Source organism: Heterodontus francisci, chromosome 14 (genome assembly GCF_036365525.1).
Source record: "Heterodontus francisci isolate sHetFra1 chromosome 14, sHetFra1.hap1, whole genome shotgun sequence".
NCBI classification, from domain to species: domain Eukaryota; kingdom Metazoa; phylum Chordata; class Chondrichthyes; order Heterodontiformes; family Heterodontidae; genus Heterodontus; species Heterodontus francisci.
Window position 1 is genome coordinate 12,629,300 of NC_090384.1, and position 22,911 is coordinate 12,652,210.

Sequence of the window (22,911 nt, forward strand, 5' to 3'; positions counted from 1 at the left end):
ATCCTGGTGAATCTCCTCTGCACCCTCTCTAGTGTAATCACATCCTTCCTATAGTGTGGTGACCAGAACTGTACACAGTACTCCAGCTGTGGCCTAACTAGCGTTTTATACAGCTCCATCATAACCTCCCTGCTCTTATATTCTCTGTCTTGGCTAATAAAGGCAAGTATCCCATATGCCTTCCTAACCACCTTATCTACCTGTGCTGCTGCCTTCAGTGATCTATCAGTCCCTCTGACCCTCCGTACTTCCTAAGGTCCTACCATCCATTGTATATTCCTTTGCCTTGTTTGTCCTCCCAAAATGCATCACCTCACACTTCTCAGGATTAAATTCCATTTGCATCTGCTCTGCCCATCTTACCAGCCCATCTATATCGTCCCGTAATCTAAGGCTTTCCTCCTCACTATTTACAACACCACCAATTTTCGTGTCATCTGCGAACTTACTGATCATACCTCCTATGTTCACGTCTAAATCATTAATGTACACTACAAACAGCACTATGCCCAATAGGATCGTTATTATCCAAGTGTTCATTTATCACATCCTTTAAAATAGATTCTAGCATTTTCCCAGTGACTGATGTAAGGCTAACAGGTCTGTAAATCCCTATGTTTCTCTCCCTCCTTTCGTAAATAGTGGGGTGACATTTGCTACCTTCCAATCTGCAGGAACCATTCCAGAATCTATAGAATTTTGGAAGATGATCATCAATGCATCCACTATCTCCATAGCTACCTCTTTCGACACTCTTGAATGTAGAATATCAGATCCCGGGGACTTATCAACCTTCAGCCCCATTAATTTCTCCAATACAACTTTCTTACTAATACTAATTTCCTTCAATTCCTCATACCCCCTAATCCCTTGGATCTCTCATTCTGGGAGATTTCTTGTATCTTCCTCAGTGAAGACAGACATAAAGTAATCATTTAGCTTCTCTGCCATTTCTCTATTCCCCATTATAAATTCTCCTGACTCTGCCCGTGTTGGAGCACATTTGCCTTAGCCAAACGTTTCCTTTTTTTGTACCTATAGAAGCTTTTACAATCTGTTTTTATGTTTATTACTAGCTTACATTCATATTCTGTTCTCCCTTTCTCTATCAGTTTCTTTGTTCTCCTTTGCTATATTGTAAAATCCTCCCAATCCTCAAGTTTACTACTATTTCTGGCAACTTTATATGCCTTTTTTAAAAATCTTATACAACCCTTAACTTCCTTTGTTATCCATGGTTGACTGCCTTTTCTTTTTGGGTTTTTGTGCCTTAAAGGAATGTATAGTTGCTGTAAACTATGTAATATTCATTTAAGGACTATCCATTGCCTATGTACTGTCATACCTTTTAATGTATTTTCCCAATTCACCTCAGTCAATTTGCCCCTCTTATCTTCATAATTTTCTTTGTTCAAATTTAACACCCTGGCTTCTGATTGAACTACCTCACTTTCAAACATAATGTAAAATTCTATCATATTATGGTCACTCATCCCTAAAGCTTCTTTTACAAGAAGATTATTAATTAGTCCTTTCTCGTTATATAATACTAGATCTAAAATAACCAGTTCTCTGGTCGGTTCCTCAACAGCCTGCTCTAGAAAACCATCCCTAACACACTCCAGAAACTTGTACTCCACAGCATTAGTGCTCTTTAGGTTTACCCAGTCTATATGCAGATGGAGGTCACCCATGATTACTGTAACACCCATGCTACATGCTTCTCTAATCTCCTTGTTGAATGCCATGCCCCACACTACCACTACTGTTTGGTGGCCTGTAAACAACTCCTGCCAATGTTTGCTGCCCCTTGCTGTATCTTAGCTCCACCCAAACAGATTCCACATTTTCTTCTATCGATCTGAGATCCTCCCTTACTAATGTACTGATCCCCTCCCTTATTATCAGCGCAACACCACCTCCTTTTCCTTTTTGCCTGTCCTTCCTAAATGTCGAACACTGGTAAATATGTCAGAACTGGCAAAGTAAGTGAAGGGGAGAGGGGCGGGGGGCAGAAGAACACAAGGGAAGGTGCGTGATAGGGCAGAGTGCAGGAGAGATTAAATAACAAAGATGTCACAGAACAAAGGCAAAGGGAGTGCTAATAGTTATATTCCATGACATCTTTGTCATTTAATCTTTCCTGCCCTATCACACGCCTTCCCTTTTGTTCTTCTCCACCCCCCCCCCCCCCCACCCCACCCCCCCACCGTCCTCCTTTTCACTTGTTCAAATCCTATCACATTTTTAACCTTTCCCAGTTCTGATGAAAGGTCACAGACCTGAAACATTAACTCTGTTTCTCTCTCCATAGATGCTGCCAGACCTGCTGAGTATTTGTAGCACTTTCTATTTTTATTTCAGATTACCAGCATCCGCAGTATTTTGCTTTTATTTTAGTGCAAAAGACAGGGCTGAAGCATTCACAACCATCTTCAGCCAGAAGTGCCGAGTGGATAATCCATTTCGGCCTCCTTCTGAAGTCCACAGCATCACAGATCCAGACTTCAGCCAATTGGATTCCCTCGACATGATATCAAGACATGGCTGAAGGCACTAGATACTGCAAAGGCTATGGGCTCTGACAACCTTCCGGCTTTGGTACTGAACACTTGTGCTCCAGAACTTGCCGCACCACTCGCCAAGCTGTTCCAGTACAGCAGCAACACTGGCATCTACCCTGCAATGTGGAAAATTGCCCAGGTATGTCCTTTCCACAAAAAGCAGGACAAATATAATCCAAACAATGACCACCCCATTTGTCTACTCTTGATCATCAGCAAAGTGATTGAAGGTGTCATTGACAGTGCTATCAAGTGGCATTTACTCAGCAATAACCTGCTCACCGATGATCAGTTTGTGTTGGGTTCCACCAGATCACTCAGCACCTGACCTCATTACAACCTTGGTCCAAACATGGACAAAAGACCTGAATTCCAGAGGTGAGGTGGGAGTGACTGCCCTTGATGTCAAGGCAGCGTTTGACTGCGTATGGCATCAAGGAGCCCCAGCAAAACTGGAGTCAATGGGATTCAGGGGGAATACCCTCCGCTGGTTGGAGTCATTCCTAGCACAATGGAAGATGGTTGTGGTTGTTGGAGGTCTCAGTCCCAGGATATTACTGCAGGAGTTCCTCAGGGTAGTGTCCTAGGCCCAACCATCTTCAGCTGCTTCATCAATGACCTTCCTTCAATCATAAGGTCAGAAGTGGGGATGTTTGCTGATCATTGCACAGCATTCAGTACCATTCACAGATCCTCAAAAGACAATCGATAAAGTGTCACACAAAGGTTAATATGCAAGATAAGGGCTCACAGAGTTGGGGGTATCATATTAGAATGGATGAAGGATTGGTTAACAGACAGGTAGCAGAGAGTAGAGAAAAACAGGGCATTTTCAAGTTGGCAGGCTATAACTAGTGGAGTGTCGCAAGGATCAGTGCTGGGGCCTCAGCTCATCCAATCTGTATTAATGACTTAGACAAAGAGACCAAGAGCAATGTATCTAAGCTTGCTGATGATAGAAAGCTAGGGGAAATGTAAGCTGTGAGCAGGCCACCAAGAGGCTGCAGAGAGATAAAAAGAGGTTAAGCGAGTGAGCAACAAGGTGGCAGATGGAGTATAATGTGGGAAAGTGTGAGGTTATTCACTTTAGCAATAATAATAGAAATGCAGATTTTTTTTTAAAAAGCCCTGCAACTTCTAAATGTTGATGTTCAGAGAGACTTTGGCGTGCTTGTACAAGGAATGCAGGAAGTCAGCACAGAGGGAGAGATGGTGGTATAGAGGTAATGTCAGTGAGCTAGTAAACCAGAGGCTCAAGCTAATGCACCAGGTACATGGGTTCAAATTCCACCACGTTTGCTGGTGGAATTTAAATTAAATAAATTACCAAATTCAATTAGTTAATGCAAATCTGGAATTGAAAACTAGTCCCAGTAATACTGCCATGAAACTATCATCGAGTGTAAAAATCTACCTGGTTTGCTAATGTCCTTCAGGGAAGTAAATCTGCTGTCTTTACCTGGTCTGGCCTACATGTGACTCCAGACCCACAGCAATGTGGTTGACTCTGAAATGGCCCAGCAAGCCACCCAGTAGTCAAGGGTAATTAGGAGTGGGCCTTGCCTATGATGCCCACATCCCATGAAAGAATAATAAAGAAAAGGTACAGCAAGACATTAGGAAGGCAAATAGCATGTTGGCCTTTATTGCAAGGGGATCAGAATATAAGAACAAAGAGGTCTTGCTACAATCTTATAAGGCTTTGGTGAGACCACACCTGGTGTACTGTGCACAGTTTTGGTCTTCATATTTAAGGAAGGGTGTACTTGCCTTAGAGACAATATAGTGAAGGTTCACTAGATTGGTCCCTGGGATGGGCGGCATAGTAGCGCAGTGGTTAGCACCGCAGCCTCACAGCTCCAGCAGCCTGGGTTCAGTTCTGGGTACTGCCTGTGCAGAGTTTGCAAGTTCTCCCTGTGACTGCGTGGGTTTGTGCCAGGTGCTCTGGTTTCCTCCCACAGCCAAAGACTTGCAGGTTGATAGGTAAATTGGCCATTGTAAATTGCCCCTAGTATAGGTAGGTGGTAGGAGAATTGAGGGAAGGTGGGGATGTGGTAAGAATATGGGATTAATGTAGGATTAGTATAAATGGGTGGTTGTTGGTCGGCACAGACCCGGTGCTGTATCTCTCGATGACTAGTCTCTTTGACTATGAGATGGTTGTTATATGATGAGAGGCTGAGTAAATTGGGCCTATACTGTCTGGTGTTGAGAAGAGCTAGAGATGATCTCATTGAAACATTCAAGATTCTGAAGGGTCTTCACAGGGTAAGCACTGAGAGGTTGTTTCCCTTGGCCGAGGAATCTCAAATACAGGGACACAGTATTGGAATAAGACTGAGATAAGGAGAAATTTCTTCACTCAAAGAGTTGTGAATCTTTGGAATTCTCTACTCCCTAGTATTATGGAAGCTCCATTATTGAATATATTTAGGGCTGTGAGAGACATATTTTTGATCTCTCAGGGAATCAAGGGATATGGAGAGTGGGCAAGAAACTGGAGTTGAGGCAGAAGATCAGCCATGATCATGTTGACTGGTGGTGCAGCCTCAAGGAGCCGTGTGGTCTAATCCTGCTCCTATTTTCTATCTTCTTATGTTAGACGAGTCACTGTGTGGTGTCAGACATTGGTGATTCGGGATGAGTCACTGCTATTGGACAGTGGTGATTTGGGCTGAGTCACGATCTGGTGCTGGACAGTGGTGATTCAGGATGGTGTTGGACAGTGGTGATTCAGGATGGTGTTGGACAGTGGTGATTCAGGATGGTGTTGGACAGTGGTGATTCAGGATGGTGTTGGACAGTGGTGATTCAGGATGGTGTTGGACAGTGGTGATTCAGGATGGTGTTGGACAGTGGTGATTCGGGATGGTGTTGGACAGTGGTGATTCAGGATGGTGTTGGACAGTGGTGATTCAGGATGGTGTTGGACAGTGGTGATTCAGGATGGTGTTGGACAGTGGTGATTCGGGATGGTGTTGGACAGTGGTGATTCGGGATGGTGTTGGACAGTGGTGATTCAGGATGGTGTTGGACAGTGGTGATTCGGGATGGTGTTGGACAGTGGTGATTCAGGATGGTGTTGGACAGTGGTGATTCAGGATGGTGTTGGACAGTGGTGATTCGGGATGGTGTTGGACAGTGGTGATTCGGGATGGTGTTGGACAGTGGTGATTCAGGATGGTGTTGGACAGTGGTGATTCAGGATGGTGTTGGACAGTGGTGATTCAGGATGGTGTTGGACAGTGGTGATTCGGGATGGTGTTGGACAGTGGTGATTCGGGATGGTGTTGGACAGTGGTGATTCAGGATGGTGTTGGACAGTGGTGATTCGGGATGAGTCACTGGTGCTGGACAGTGGTGATTCAGGATGGTGCTGGACAGTGGTGATTCAGGATGGTGTTGGACAGTGGTGATTCGGGATGGTGTTGGACAGTGGTGATTCAGGATGGTGTTGGACAGTGGTGATTCGGGATGGTGTTGGACAGTGGTGATTCGGGATGGTGTTGGACAGTGGTGATTCAGGATGGTGTTGGACAGTGGTGATTCAGGATGGTGTTGGACAGTGGTGATTCGGGATGGTGTTGGACAGTGGTGATTCGGGATGGTGTTGGACAGTGGTGATTCAGGATGGTGTTGGACAGTGGTGATTCAGGATGGTGTTGGACAGTGGTGATTCAGGATGGTGTTGGACAGTGGTGATTCAGGATGGTGTTGGACAGTGGTGATTCAGGATGGTGTTGGACAGTGGTGATTCGGGATGGTGTTGGACAGTGCTGATTCAGGATGGTGTTGGACAGTGGTGATTCGGGATGGTGTTGGACAGTGGTGATTCGGGATGGTGTTGGACAGTGGTGATTCAGGATGGTGTTGGACAGTGGTGATTCGGGATGGTGTTGGACAGTGGTGATTCAGGATGGTGTTGGACAGTGGTGATTCAGGATGGTGTTGGACAGTGGTGATTCGGGATGGTGTTGGACAGTGGTGATTCGGGATGGTGTTGGACAGTGGTGATTCAGGATGGTGTTGGACAGTGGTGATTCAGGATGGTGTTGGACAGTGGTGATTCGGGATGAGTCACTGGTGCTGGACAGTGGTGATTCAGGATGGTGCTGGACAGTGGTGATTCAGGATGGTGTTGGACAGTGGTGATTCAGGATGGTGTTGGACAGTGGTGATTCGGGATGGTGTTGGACAGTGGTGATTCGGGATGGTGTTGGACAGTGGTGATTCAGGATGGTGTTGGACAGTGGTGATTCAGGATGGTGTTGGACAGTGGTGATTCGGGATGGTGTTGGACAGTGGTGATTCGGGATGGTGTTGGACAGTGGTGATTCAGGATGGTGTTGGACAGTGGTGATTCAGGATGGTGTTGGACAGTGGTGATTCGGGATGAGTCACTGGTGCTGGACAGTGGTGATTCAGGATGGTGCTGGACAGTGGTGATTCAGGATGGTGTTGGACAGTGGTGATTCGGGATGAGTCACTGGTGTTGGACAGTGGTGATTCGGGATGAGTCACTGGTGTTGGACAGTGGTGATTCAGGATGGTGTTGGACAGTGGTGATTCGGGATGAGTCACTGGTGTTGGACAGTGGTGATTCGGGATGAGTCACTGGTGTTGGACAGCGGTGATTCAGGATCATAGAACATAAAACATAGAACAGTACAGCACAGTACAGGCCCTTCGGCCCACGATGTTGTGCCGAACCTTTAACCTACTCTAAGATCAAACTAACTACCTACCCTTCATTCTACTATCATCCATGTACCTATCCAAGAGTCGCTTAAATGTCCCTAATGTATCTGCTTCTACTACCACCGCTGGCAGCGCATTCCACGCACCCACCACTCTCTGTGTAAAGAACCTACCTCTGACATCTCCCTGAAACCTTCCTCCAATCACCTTAAAATTATGCCCCCTGGTGATAGCCCTTTCCGCCCTGGGAAAAAGTCTCTGACTATCCACTCTATCTATGCCTCTCATCATCTTGTATCCCTCTATCAAGTCACCTCTCATCCTTCTTCGCTCCAGTGAGAAAAGCCCTAGCTCCCTCAATCTTTCTTCGTAAGACATGCCCTCCAGTCCAGGCAGCATCCTGGTAAATCTCCTCTGCACCCTCTCTAAAGATTCCACATCCTTCCTATAATGAGGCTACCAGAACTAAACACAATATTCCAAGTGTGGTCGAACCAGGACCCTATAGAGCTGCAGCATAACCTCGTGGCTCTTAAACTCAATCCCCCTGTTAATGAAAGCCAATGCACCATACGCCTTCTTAACAACCCTATCAACTTGGGTGGCAACTTTGAGCGATCTACGGACATGGACCCCAAGATCCCTCTGTTTCTCCACACTACCAAGAATCCTGTCTTTAAGCCTGTATTCTGCATTCAAATTCGACCTTCCAAAATGAATCACTTCACACTTTTCCAGGTTGAACTCCATCTGCCACTTCTCAGCCCAGCTCTGCATCCTGTCAATGTCCCGTTGCAACCTACAACAGCCTTCCACACTATCCACAACTCCAGCAACCTTCGTGTCACCGGCAAACTTACTAACCCGGCCTTCCACTTACTCATCCAAGTCATTTATAAAAATCACAAAGAGCAGAGGTCCCAGAACAGATCCCTGCGGAACACCACTGGTCACCGAGCTCCAGGCTGAATACTTTCCATCTACTACCACCCTCTGTCTTCTATGGGCCAGTCAATTCTGTATCCAGACAGCCAAATTTCCCTGTATCCCATGCCTCCTTACTTTCTGAATGAGCCTACCATGGGGAACGCCTTGCTAAAATCCATATACACCACATCCACTGCTCTTCCTTCATCAATGTGTTTTGTCACATCTTCAAAGAATTCAATAAGGCTTGTGAGGCATGACCTGCCCCTCACAAAGCCATGCTGACTGTCTCTAATAAAACCATGCTTTTCCAAATAATTATAAATGCTGTCTCTCAGAATCCTCTCCAATAATTTGCCCACTACCGACGTAAGACTGACTGGTCTATAATTTCCAGAGTTATCCCTATTCCCTTTCTTGAACAAGGGAACAACATTTGCCACCCTCCAATCATCTGGTACTACTCCAGTGGACAGTGAAGACGCAAAGATCATCGCCAAAGGTGCAGCAATCTCTTCCCTCGCTTCCCGTAATATCCTTGGGTATATCCCGTCTGGCCCCGGGGACTTATCTATCCTCATATCATTCAAAATTTCCAGCACATCCTCCTTCTTAACATCAATCTGTTCGAGCATATCAGCCTGTTTCACGATGTCCTCACAAACGACCAGGTCCCTCTCACTAGTGAATACTGAAGCAAAGTATTCATTAAGGACCTCCCCTACCTCCTCTGACTCCAGGCACAAGTTCCCTCCACTATCCATGATTGGCCCTACCCTCACTCTGGCCATCCTCTTGTTCCAAACATAAGTGTAGAAGGCCTTGGGATTTTCCTTAATCCTACCCGCCAAGACTTTTTCATGTCCCCTTCTAGCTCTCCTAAGTCCATTCTTCAGTTCCTTCCTGGCTACCTTGTAACCCTCTAGAGCCCTGTCTGATCTTTGCTTCCTCAACCTTAAGTAAGCTTCCTTCTTCCTCTTGACTAGCTGTTCCACATCTCTTGTCATCCAAGGTTCCTTCACCCTACCATCCCTTCCCTGCCTCATCGGGACAAATCTATCCAGCAGTCGCAGCAAGTGCTCCCTGAACAACCTCCACATTTCGTTCATGCATTTCCCTGAGAACATCTGTTCCCAATTTATGCTCCCCAGTTCCTGCCTAATAGCATTGTAATTTCCCCCTCCCCCAATTAAATATTTTCCCATCCCGTCTGCTCCTGTCCCTCTCCATGACTATAGTAAAGGTCAGGGAGTTGTGATCACTATCACCGAAATGCTCTCCCACCGAGAGATCTGCCACCTGGCCTGATTCGTTGCCAAGCACCAAGTCCAACATAGTCTCCCCTCTAGTCGGCCTACCTACATATTGAGTCAGGAAACCTTCCTGGACACACCTGACAAAATCTGCTCCATCCAAACTATTTGCGCTAAGGAGGTTCCAATCAATATTAGGGAAGTTGAAGTCACCCATGACAACAACCCTGTTACTTTTGCACCTTTCCAAAATCTGCCTCCCAATCTGTTCCTCCGTGTTCCTGTTGCTATTGGGGGGTCTATAGAAAACTCCCAACAAAGTGACTGCTCCTTTCCTGTTTCTGACTTCCACCCATAATGACTCAGGAGACAAACCCTCCTCGACGACCTCCCTTTTTACAGCTGTGATACTATCCCTGATTAGCAATGCCACTCCCCCACCTCTTTTACCTCCCTCCCTATTCCTTTTGAAACACCTAAACCCTGGAACATCCAACATCCATTCCTGCCCCTGTGATATCCACGTCTCCATAATGGCCACAACATCGTAGCTCCAAGTACTGATCCATGCTCTGAGTTCATCACCCTTATTCCTGACACTTCTTGCGTTAAAATAGACACACTTCAACCCATCATACTGGCTGCAACTTTGTCGTGTCAATTGTCTAACCTTCCTCACAGACTCTCTGCACTCTGTATCTGCCTGTTCAACAGCTACCCCATCCACTGATCCGTAGCTCCAGTTCCCATCCCCCTGCCAAACTAGTTTAAACCCTCCCGAAGAGCGCTAGCAAACCTCCCGCCCAGGATATTGGTGCCCCTCCAGTTCAGATGCAACCCGTCCTTCTTGTACAGGTCCCACCTTCCCCAGAAGGTATCCCAATGATCCACATATCTGAATCCCTCCCTCCTACACCAGCTCTGTAGCCACGTGTTCAGCTGCACTCGCTCCCTGTTTCTAGCCTCACTAGCACGTGGCACCGGTATCAATCCTGAGATTACTACTCTGCTCATCCTGCCTTTCAGCTTCCAACCTAACTCCCTATATTCGCTTTTCAGGTCCTCATCCCTTTTCCTAGTTATGTCATTGGTACCGATGTGTACCACGACTTCTGGCTGCTCCCCCTCCCCCTTAAGAATCCTGTGTACTCGATCCAAGACATCCCTGACCCTGGCACCCGGGAGGCAACATACCATCCGGGAGTCTCGTTCGCGACCACAGAATCTCCTGTCTGTTCCTCGAACCATTGAATCTCCTATCACTATCGCTCTCCTATTCTCCCCCCTTCCCTTCTGAGCCACTGAACCAGGCTCAGTGCCAGAGACCTGGCCGCTGTGGCTTTCCCCTGGTAGGACCCCCCCCCCCAACCGTATCCAAAACGGTATACTTAATATTGAGGGGAACGGCCACAGGGGATCCCTGCACTGTGCGCCTATTCCCTTTCCCTCCCCTGACTGTCACCCAGCTACCTTTATCCTGTAACTTAGGTGTCACTACTTCCCTATAACTGCTCTCTATCACCCCCTCAGCCTCCTGAATGATCCTAAGTTCATCCAGCTCCAGCTCCAGTTCCCTAACGCGGTCTGTGAGGAGCTGGAGTTTGGTGCACTTCTCACAGGTGAAGTCAGCAGGGACACAAGTGGTGACCCTGACCTCCCACATCCTGCAAGAGGAGCATGCAACTGCCCTAGCTTCCATCCCCTCCACACTAAATTGACAACAGAGATTTAAAAAAAAAATAAAGGAAAACCTTACCTTACCAAACCCTCCACACAAGAGTCCTTTTTTTTTGGTTAGAGGAGGAGGATGGGTGGGAGACACTACACGTGTAGTGTTTCGGGTTTAGCCACTGCCCGAATATATAGGTTTACTTACCCAGCAGTCCCCTGGTCCGCCGAAACAAAAGGTAAGTTAATTTAAACTGAAACACACATTGATCAGTCACTGGTATTGGACAGTGGTGAATCGGGATGAGTCACTGGTGTTGGACAGTGGTGATTGGGGATGAGTCACTGGTATTGGACAGTGGTGATTGGGGATGAGTCACTGGTATTGGACAGTGGTGATTTGGGATGAGTCACTGGTGTTGGAGAGTGGTGATTCGGGATGAGTCACTGGTATTGGACAGTGGTGAATCGGGATGAGTCACTGGTATTGGACAGTGGTGATTTGGGATGAGTCACTGTTTGGTGCTGGACAGTGGTGATTCGGGATGAGTCACTGGTATTGGACAGTGGTGATTTGGGATGAGTCACTGGTGTTGGAGAGTGGTGATTCGGGATCAGTCACTGGTATTGGACAGTGGTGAATCGGGATGAGTCACTGGTATTGGACAGTGGTGATTTGGGATGAGTCACTGTTTGGTGCTGGACAGTGGTGATTCGGGATGAGTCACTGGTATTGGACAGTGGTGATTTGGGATGAGTCACTGGTGTTGGAGAGTGGTGATTCGGGATCAGTCACTGGTATTGGACAGTGGTGAATCGGGATGAGTCACTGGTATTGGACAGTGGTGATTTGGGATGAGTCACTGTTTGGTGCTGGACAGTGGTGATTCGGGATGAGTCACTGGTATTGGACAGTGGTGATTTGGGATGAGTCACTGGTATTGGACAGTGGTGATTTGGGATGAGTCACTGTCAGTGGATTTTCCTCATGTGGGAGGCTAGACAGTGAGCATCACTGGACTAGTTGACTGGCCGAAATGGTGCTCACCCAGCAACCACAATTACCAGATGTGAAAATGCTGGGTGATTTCCCCTCCCCCTTTCTATTCCTGTGTCATTGAGGCCAATTCCAGCCCCCTGTTACCACCCTGGCTGAATTGAGCTAACTCAGACCAAGGATCATGTCTGGGGGCTTCTGGTTTCTGTGGCCATTCCATTTATCTCATTGAATCAGTGATGTTCCTACTTAGCCCTTCATGGGCATGGATGCTCTTTTGCTTTTAGTGGTTATTGTGAAATCTCTTGATCTTCTGTGTCCTCCCCCTCATTGGTTAATTGTTTTTCTCTTTTTCATTTTTTTAGTTTATGCTATCATTATTCACCAATCACATGTCTCAAAACCTATCTTCCTATTATTTTGATAAAATATACTTAGACACAATCCTATTGAAGAAAATGAAAAGTCTGTCTAATCACATTGAAGAATGAAATTTCTACCCAATCACATCAGGTGAAAACAGTTCTATCCACTCACATTCACCAAAAACAGTTCTTGGAAATCTAGTTTAATGGCCCCTCAGTAAAATCACAAAAATATAACAGTTATTATGTAATAACCACATTAGAAAATATAACAATTTGGAGCCTATGAACTAAAAAACTAAGGTATATGTAAGGTTAGTGAGGAACTGGTTTGAAATTGGTCTAAAATCATTTGATATATGGTAATTCCAGCCAGGTGATGGCGGGAATTTTATCCCATTATTCTGCACTGGGTTTGAAACCAGCTCCCAGAGCACTTGTAGCCAATATGTAAAAATGACTCTCCTTATCATGTGGCCAATGGAAGGAAGGATGGTATCCCATTTCATGGCCACTTGTTGATTGGGTGATGTCCAGGTCCAGGAACTACAGTACCAGTTGAGGAACAAAACAATGTCATAAATGCCAAGGGAGATCCGATAATTCCTACTAAAACCATCAACCTACTCCTAGTGAGCAGAGGAATCCACTCTCCACCCCCATCACACCTCATGAGCCATGGACCCAACAGCTGTCATGTTGGGTTTTTTTATGCACAGGCACATTGTCTCTGAGATTGATGGGTTCCATAGGTCTTGTGTCCTACTTTGTCCCATTGATAGGTTCATTGCCTTACATCCATTGTCCTATTGATGGCTTCAATGACTTACGTCCTTTGCCCTATTGTTGGGTTCAGTGTCTTGTGTCCATTGTACCATTAATGGGGTTCAGTATCATATATTCTTTACCCCATTGATGGGTTCAGTGCCTTGCATCCTTTGTCCTATTGATGGGTTCAGTATTTTCATAGGATATTGGAATGATATAGCACAGAAGGAGGCCAGTCAGCCCATCGTATCTGTGCCAGCTCTTTGAAACAGCTATCCAATTAATCCCACTCCCCTGTTCTTTTCCCAAAGCATCATGTTGTCTCTCTTTCAATAGTCAATTACCTATGATCAGTATCTTCTGGTTACTGAACCTTCTGCCAATGGAAACAGTATGTACTTAATTACTCGAGCTAAACCCTTCATGATTTTAAGCAATTCAAGCAAATCTACCTTAACCTTCTCTGCTCCAAAGAGAAAAACCTCAGCTTCTTCAGTCTCTCCACATACCTGAAGACCCTCACCCTTGGTACCATTCCAGTAAAACTCTTCTGCATCTTCTCCAAGGCTTTGACATCCTTCCTGATGTGTGGTACCCAGAATCAACCATAATTCTACAGCTGGGGCCTAATTAGTGTTTGATAAATGTTAAACCTAACTTCCATGCCTCTTTATGGCTCTATTTATAAAGCCAAGGGTCCTGAGTGCTATATTAACAGCCTTTTCAACTTGTCCTGCCACCTTCAAACATTTGTATACATACATCCCCATCCTTTCTCTGCACCCTTTTAAAATTGTACCATTTCGTTTGTATTACTTCTCCTCAGTCTTCCTACTAAAATGTATCATTTCACGACTCTCTGCATTAGATTTCATCTGTCATGTGTCTGCCCATTTCACCAGTCTGTCTAGGGCCTCCAAAAGTCTGTTACAATCCTCCTCATTGTTTACTAATTTCCACGTTTTGTGTCCCCTGCAAACTCTGAAGTATGGTCTCTATACCCAAGGCAAGGTCATTAATATTTATCAAAAAGAATAACCCCTGGGGAACACACTTCACACTTCCCTCCAGTCTGAAAAACAAATTTTCACTACTGCTGTCTGCTTTCTGCACTTTAGCCAATTCCATAACCAGACAACCACTGCCTCTTTAATCCCAAGTGCTTCAATTTTGCTCACCAGTTCATTATGTGGTACTTTTCAAGAGTCACTGGGGATGGGCAATAAGTGCTGGCCTTGCTAGTGATGCTCACATCCCAAGAATGGAAAAAAGCTACATTAAATACCTTTTGAAAGTCCATATACAAAACATCAACCACCTTACCCTCATTATCCCTTTACGGTACTGCATCAGAGAACTCAATCAGGTTAGTTAAGCATGATTTGCCTTCAAAAATTCCATTCTGCCTTTCATTTATTTTTCCATGTGCCGATTAATTTCATCCCAGATTTATATCTCTAAATGTTTCTCTACAACAGACAAGTATGTAGTTGCCAGATTTAACCCTCTTACTTTTTTTGAACAGGGGTGTAAATCTGCAATCCTCCAGTCCCCTGGCACTACACCCATATCCCAGGAGGATAGGAAGGTTCTGATCAGAGGTTCCACAATTTCCACTCTTTTCCCTCAGTAACCTGGGATGCATCATATCTGGAGCGGGTAACTTTTCTACTTTGACCACCGTCAACCTTTTTAGTATCTCCTCTGTATCTATTTTTATCCTATCTATACGAATATACAAACATATGAATTAAGAACAGAAATAGGCCATTCAGCCCCTCGAGCCTGCTCCACCATTCAATAAGATATGAACATATGAATTAAGAGCAGAAATAGGCCATTCAGCCCCTCGGGCCTGCTCCACCATTCAATAAGATATGAACATATGAATTAGGAGCAGGAGTAGGCCACTTGACCCCTTGGGCCTGCTCCACCATTCAATAAGTTCATGGCTGAACTGATTACTCCACATTTCCACCTACCCCTGATAACCTTTCACCCCCTTGCTTATCAAGAATCTATCTACCACTGCCTTATAAATATTCAAAGACTCTGCTTCTACCACCTTTTGAGGAAGAGAATTCCAAAGAGTCACGACCCTCTGAGAGAAAAAAATTCTCCTCATCTCTGTCTTAAATGGGCGACCCCTTATTTTTAAATAGTGACCCCCTAGTTTGAGATTCTCCCACAAGGGGAAAATTCCTTTCCATATCCACCTGTCAAGACCCCTCAGGATCTTATAAACTTCAATCAAGTCTCCCCTCACTCTTCTAAACTCCAGTGAAAACAAGCCCAGTCTGTCTAACCATTCCTCATAAGACAACCTGCTCATTCCCGGTATCAATCTAGTAAACCTCCTCTGAACCACCTCCAATGCATTTACATCCTTCCTTAAATAAGGAGACCAAAACTGCACACAGTATGATAAGGTAGTCAAGAAGGCATACGGCATGCTTGCCTTCAACGGTCGGGGCATAGATTATAAAAAAAAAATTGGCAAGTCATGCTGCAGCTGTACAGAACCTCAGTTAGGCCACACGTAGAATATTGCGTACAATTCTGGTCACCACACTACCAGAAGGATGTGGAGGCTTTGGAGAGGGTACAGAGGAGGTTTACCAGGATGTTGCCTGGTCTGGAGGGCATTAGCTATGAGGAGAGGTTGGATAAACTCGGATTGTTTTCACTGGAACGATGGAGGTGGAGGGGCGACATGATAGAGGTTTACAAAGTTATGAGCAGCATGGACAGAGTGGATAGTCAGAAGCTTTTTCCCAGGGTGGAAGAGTCAGTTACTAGGGGACATAGCTTGAAGGTGCAAGGGGCAAAGTTTAGAGGGGATGTGCGAGGCAAGTTTTTTACACAAAGGGTGGTGAGTGCCTGGAACTTGCTGCCGGGGAAGGTGGTGGAAGCAGATACAATAGCGACATTTAAGAGACTTTAGATTAGAGATACAGCACTGAAACAGGCCCTTCGGCCCACCGAGTCTGTGCCGACCATCAACCATCCATTTATACTAATCCTATACTAATCCCATAGTCCTACCAAACATCCCCACCTGTCCCTATATTTCCCCACCACCTACCTATACTAGTGACAATTTATAATGGCCAATTTACCTACCAACCTGCAAGTCTTTTGGCTTGTGGGAGGAAACCGGAGCACCCGGAGAAAACCCACGCAGACACAGGGAGAACTTGCAAACTCCACACAGGCAGTACCCAGAATCGAACCCGGGTCCCTGCAGCTGTGAGGCTGCAGTGCTAACCACTGCGCCACTGTGCCACCCCTTCTTGACAAATACATGAATAGGATGGGAATAGAGGGATATGGGCCCCGGAAGTGCAGAAGGTTTTAGTTTAGACAGGCATCAAGATCGGCGCAGCCTTGGAGGACCGAATGGCCTGTTCCTGTGCTGTACTGTTCTTTGTTCTTTGTATTCGAGATGTGGTCTCACCAATGCCCTGTATAACTGAAGCATAACATCCTAACTTTTATTTTCAATTCCTCTCATAATAAAGGATAGATATCACTATCCTATATCACTATTATCTCCTCTCATAGAATCATAGAATTTTACAGAATAGAAGGAGGCCATTCGGCCCACCGTCTCCACACCAGCCGACAAGCAACCCTCCAGCCTAATCCCACTTTCCAGTTCCTGGTCCGTAGCCTTATAGGTTACACTACTTCAAGTGCCTATCCAAGTACTTTTTAAATGTTATGAGGGTTTCCTCCTCTACCACCCTTTCAGGCTGTGAGTTCCAGAATTCCCCCACCCTCTGGGTGAAACAACTTTCCCTCAAATCCCATCTAAAGCTCCTATCTCTTAATCTAAATCTATACCTCTTGGTTATAGATCCCTAACCAAGGGGAATAGGGCCTTCCTATCCACTCTATCCCGACCCCTCTTAATTTTATACACTTCATATAGGTCTCCCCTCAGCCTCCAGTGTTCCAAAGAAAACAGCCCTAGCCTATCCAATCTTTCCTCATAACTAAAATTCACCAGTCCAGTCAACATCTTCATAAATCTCCTCTGTACTCTCTCCAGTGCAATCACATCTTTCCTATCGTGTGATGACCCGAACTGTACACAATACTCCAGCTGTGGCCTAACTAGCATTTTATACAGTTCCATCATAACCTCCCAGCTCTTATATTCTATCCCTCAGCTAATAAAGGCAGGTATCCCATATACCTTCTTGATCACCTTATCTATCTGTCCAGCCACCTTCAGGGATCAGTGGACATGCACTCCAAGGTCTGTCTGTTCCTCTACACTTCTTACTATCCCACCATTTCTTGTGTATTCCCATGCCTTGTTAGCCTTCTCAAAATGCATTACCTCAGATTTCTCCAAATTGAACTCCATTTGCCACTGTTCACAGAATCACAGAATTATTACAGTGCAGAAGGAGGCCATTCGACCCATCATGTCCACACCAGCTCTCCGAAAGAGCAACTCCTTCAGTTCCATTCCCCTGCCTTCTCCCCATAACCCTGCACATTCTTCCTTTTCATATAACTATCTAATTCCCTTTTGAATGCTTCAATTGAACCTGCCGCCGCCACTTTCTCCAGCAGCGCATTCCAAACGTTAATCACTTGCTGTGTGAAAAAGTTTTCCCTCATGTCACTTTTGCTTCTCTTACCAAATACTTTAAATCTGTGCCCTCTCGTACTCCATCCTTTCACGAGTGGGAACAGTTTCTCTCTATCTACTCTGTCAAAACCCCTCATGATTTTGAATACCTTTATTAAATCACCTCTCAGCCTTCTCTTCTCCAAGAAAACAGTCCTAACTTCTCCAATCTAACTTCTCCAATCTATCTTCATAACTGAAATTCCTCATCCCTGGAACCATTCCCGTGAATCTTTTCCTTACTCTCTCCAATGCCCTCACGTCTTTCCTAAAGTGCGGCATTCAGAATTGGATGCAAGACTCCAACTGAGGCCGAACTAGTGTCTTATACAAGTTCAACATAACTTCCTTGCTCTTGTACTCTATGCCCCTATTAATAAAGCCCAGGATACTGTCTGCTTTATTAACTGCTCTCTCAACCTGTCCTGCCACCTTTAATGACTTACGCACATATACACCTAGGTCCCTCTGCTCCTGCACCCCCTTTAGAATTGTACCCTTTATTCTGCATTGTCTCTCCATGTTCTTCCCATCAGAATGAATCACTTCACATTTCTCTGCATTGAACTTCATCTGTCTGCCCATTCCACCAACTTGTCTATGTCCTTTTGAAGTTCTACACTATCCTCCTCACAGTTCACAATGCTTCCAAGTTTCCTATCATCTGAAAACTTTGAAATTGTGCCCTGTACACCAAGGTCTAGGTCATTAATACATATCAGGAAAACCAAGGTCCCAACACTGATCCCTGAGGAACTCTACTACAAACCTTCCTCCAGCCTGAAAAACATCCATTAACCACTACTCTTTGTTTCCTGTCACTCAGCCAGTTTCGTATCCATGTTGCTACCGTCCCTTTTATTCTATGAGCTGCAAGTTTGCTCACAAGTCTGTTGTGTGGCACTGTATCAAACGCCTTTTGAAAGTCCATGTACACCACATCAACAGCATTGCCCTCATCAACCCTCTCTGTTACTTCCTCAAAAAACTCCAGCAAGTTAGTTAAACATGATTTTTCCCTTAAGAAATCCATGCTGGCTTTCCTTAATTAATTTGCATTTATCCATGTGACTATTGAGTTTGTCCCTAATTATTCGCCCCAGCTCCATTCTTACCCCATTGAAGTTGGCTTAATTATTCTTACCCTGGATTGCTCTGTGTCCTTTTCTATAGTCAGCCTAAACCTTATGATACAATGATCACTATCCCCTGAATGCTGTTATACTGATACTTGATCCACTTGACCCACCTCATTCCCAAGAACCAGGTCTAGCAGTGCCATCTTTCTCGTTGGACTAGCAACATACTGTTGTAGAAAATTTTCCTGAACACACTCTGGGAACTCTTGCCCCTCACTGCCCTTTACACTACTATTATTCCCAGTCTATGTTTGGATAATTAAAGTCCCCCATTATAACTACCCTATAATTTTTGCACCTCTCTGTAATTTCCTTGCAAATTTGTTCCTCTACATCCTTCCCATTAGCTGGTGGCCTATAGACAACACTGATCAATGTAACTGCACCTTTTTTGTTCCTTAGTTCTAGCCAAATTGATTCTGTCCTCGACCCCTCTGGGACTTCCTTTTTCTCCAGCACTGCAATGCTCTCCTTAATCAATACCTCCACTTGTTCTCTCTTTTTTTCTTTTCCTATCTTTCCTGACCCTCTTGTATCCAGGAATATTTAACACTCGGTCCTGCCCTTCTTTGAGCCAGGTTGTAGCCACAACAACATATTTCCACATGGCAGTCTGCGCCTGTACCTCACCAGTCTTATTAACCACACTCCATGCATGCACAGTAACCCTGATTCAGACTTTACCCACTTGACTAGTTTTGATATCTTCCTGCAGCCTACAGCTTTCTGCTTCATTATCAACCACATGGCCAATTTTTGTATCATCTGCAAACTTCTTAATCATACCCCCTACAGTCAAGTTCAGATCACTGCTATATACCAAGAAGAGCAAGGGACCTAGTACTGAGCCCTGCGGAACCCCACTGGAAATGGCCTTCCAGTCACAAAACCCCAATTGACCATTACCCTTTACTTCCTATCTTTGAGCCAATTTTGGATCCAACTTTCCAATTTGCCTTGTATCCCATGGACTTTTATTTTCGTGACAAGTCTGCCATGTGGGACCTTATCAAGAGCCTTGCTAAATCCACAGACTACATCAAATGCACTACACTCATCGGCCCTCCTTCCTACCTCCTCAAAAAATTCAATCATGCTAGTCAGATACGACCTTCCCTTAACAAATCTGTGCTGACTGTCTTGGATTAATCTGTGTCCTTCTAAATGAAAATTTCTCCTGCCCCTCAGAATTTTTCCAATAATTTTCCCACCACTGAGGCTGACTGGTCTGTAATTACTCGGTCAATCCCCTTCTCCCTTTTTAATAATAGTACAACATTCGCAATCCTCTGGCACCACGCCTGTAGCCAGCGAGGATTGGAAAATGATGGTCAGAGCTTCTGCTATTTCTTCCCTTGCCTCCCTTACCCGCCTAGGATACATTTCATCTGGACCTGGGGATTTATCCACTTTCAAAGAAATTCAACCCTTAATACTTCCTCTCTCACCATGTTAATTTCATCTAATATTTCACACTCCTCCTCTTTGATTGCAATGTCTGTATAGCCCTTCCCTTTTGTGAAAACATACCCAAAGTATTCATTAAGAACCATCCCATGTCCTCTGCCTTCACACACAGGTTACCCTCATGGTCCCTAATCGGCCCTACTCTTTCTTTAGTTATCCTCTTGCTCTTTATATAATTACAAAGCATCTTTGGATTTTCCTTGATTTTACTTGACAATATTTTTTCATACCCTCTCTTTTCTTTCCTAATTCACTTTTTAATTTCACCATTACACTTTTTATACTCCTCTAGATATTCTGCAGTATTGATCACTCACTGTCTGTCATGAGCTTCTCTTTTTTTCTTCATCCTCCTTTAAGCCCTCCTCCATTACTGTGAGATTGGCAGTATCCGTACTTTCGTGAAAACAGAAAGAAAGGCCTGCATTTATATAGCCCCTTTCACAATCCCAGGACATCCCAAACTGTTTTACAGCCAATGAAGTGCTTTTGAAATGTCTTCACTGTTGTAAAGTAAGAAGCACAGCAGCCAATTTGCACACAGGAAGCTCCCACAAACAGCAATGTGATAATGACAAAATAATCTGTTTTTTGTGATATGAGTTGAGAGATAGATATTGTGCCCAGCTCTTTGAAATAATGCCATGGAATCTTACACATCGCACTGAGAGAGCACAACAGTCTCTGTGCATACTGTACTAGAATTCAATCCAGATTTTTATGCTCAAGTCCTGGAGTGGGATTCGAATTCACAATCTTCTGATTCAGAGACAGGAGTTCAACCAACTCAGCCATACCTGACAAGTATGAAGGGCTCATTTAATATGCCATGTCCTCTGACTCCACAAGGCACTCTCCTTTATCGTCCTTCATCCGTCCCACATTTGCTTTGACTACCCTTTTAAAATTTACATGTTTATAAAAGGCTTTTTGTTCACATCTAATCTATTCTCATACTTTCTCTTTGCCCTTTATCAGATCTCTTCTGTACTTTCTATATTCAGCTTGGTTGTCTCCTGAATTTTACTATCTGAAACATTAGCCATCCCAGGGAGCACTATCTTTGGATTATCGTCCTTTCACCCTTGTGGAAATGTGTCTAGCCTGTACTGAACTAGTTCCTCCTTGAAATCCTCTCAATGCTCATTTATTGTTTTACCTGCCAGTCTAGATTCTAATCCACCTGGGGCAGGTCCCTTTTCACTGAAATTAGCCCTCCTTTAGTTGAATATTTTTACATTTGATTTCTCCTTGTCCTCGTCTGTAACTACTCTAAATCTATATCCTACATCCTTTATCCTATCGATGGGTTCAATGTTTTTTACATCCTTTATCTCATAGCCGTGGCCACAGGGTGTCGATTCGTACAATCGAGAAATGAGGCAGCAGAGGTTTGCACACTTCACTGAACTGGCGATCATCTCCGTGCAGGAAATAGTTGACTTTGCAAAACAGGTGCCAGGGTTCCTGGATCTCACCCGTGAAGATCAGATCGCTCTACTAAAGACTTCCACTATTGAGGTAGGGTTCCAATTCCTGCAGCACATGCTAGCTGGTCCTGACTTATACACCATTTACAAAAAGGTTCAGTTTGCAAATATCCTTCATGCATAGTGTCCTAGGCCCAACCATCTTCAGCTCCTTCATCCACGACCTTCCCTCCATCATAAAGTCAGAAGTGGGGACGTTCGCCAATGATTGTTCAATTTTCAGTACCATTCGCGACTCCTCAGATATTGAAGCAGTCCATATCCATATGCAGCAAGACCTGGACAACATTCAAGCTTGGCCTGATAATTGGCAAGTAACATTCACGCCACACAAGTGCAAGGCAATGACCATCTCAAACAATAGAGAATATAACTATTTCCCCTTGACATACAGCGGCATTACCATTGCTGAATCTCCCACTGTCAACATCCTGGGGGTTGACCAGAAACTGAACTGGAGTAGTCATATAACTACTGTGGCTATAAGAGCAGGTCAGAGGTTAGGAACCCTGCAGTGAGTAACTCAGCTCCTGACTCCCCAAAGCCTGTCCACCATCTACAAGGCACAAGTCAGGAGTGTGATGGAATACTCTCCACTTGCCTGGATGGGTGCAGCTCCAACAACACTCAAGAAGCTCGACACCATCCAGGACAAAGCAGCCCACTTGGTCAATAGAGATGCAGTGACAGACATTTAAGGGGATATTTCAGAATACACAGAATAGATACATTCCAACGAGAAAGAAAAATTCCAAGGGTGGGACCCGCCATCCATGGTTAACAAAAACAGTTAAAGATAACATCAAACTTAAAGAAAAAGCATATAATTGCACAAAGATGGGAGGCAGGTCAGAAGATTGGACAGAACATAAAAAACAGCAAAGAATGACTAAAAGATTAAAAAGGAAGGAAAAATTAGAGTACATGAGA

General features: G+C 44.8%; 1 protein-coding gene across 4 annotated transcripts in view; it reads left to right on the forward strand.

Moving 5' to 3' along the window:
- Positions 1-22,911, forward strand: part of LOC137376933 (oxysterols receptor LXR-alpha-like) — a 123,119-nt gene that overhangs the window by 86,580 nt on the left and 13,628 nt on the right. For 3 of the 4 annotated variants that reach the window (XM_068045890.1, XM_068045893.1, XM_068045892.1), the window contains one exon: positions 21,833-22,012. The exons of the other annotated variant lie outside the window; for it this stretch is intronic. In XM_068045890.1, the coding sequence (XP_067901991.1) occupies positions 21,833-22,012 (180 nt within the window). The remainder of the gene's footprint in view (positions 1-21,832; positions 22,013-22,911) is intronic. 4 annotated transcript variants of the gene reach the window in all.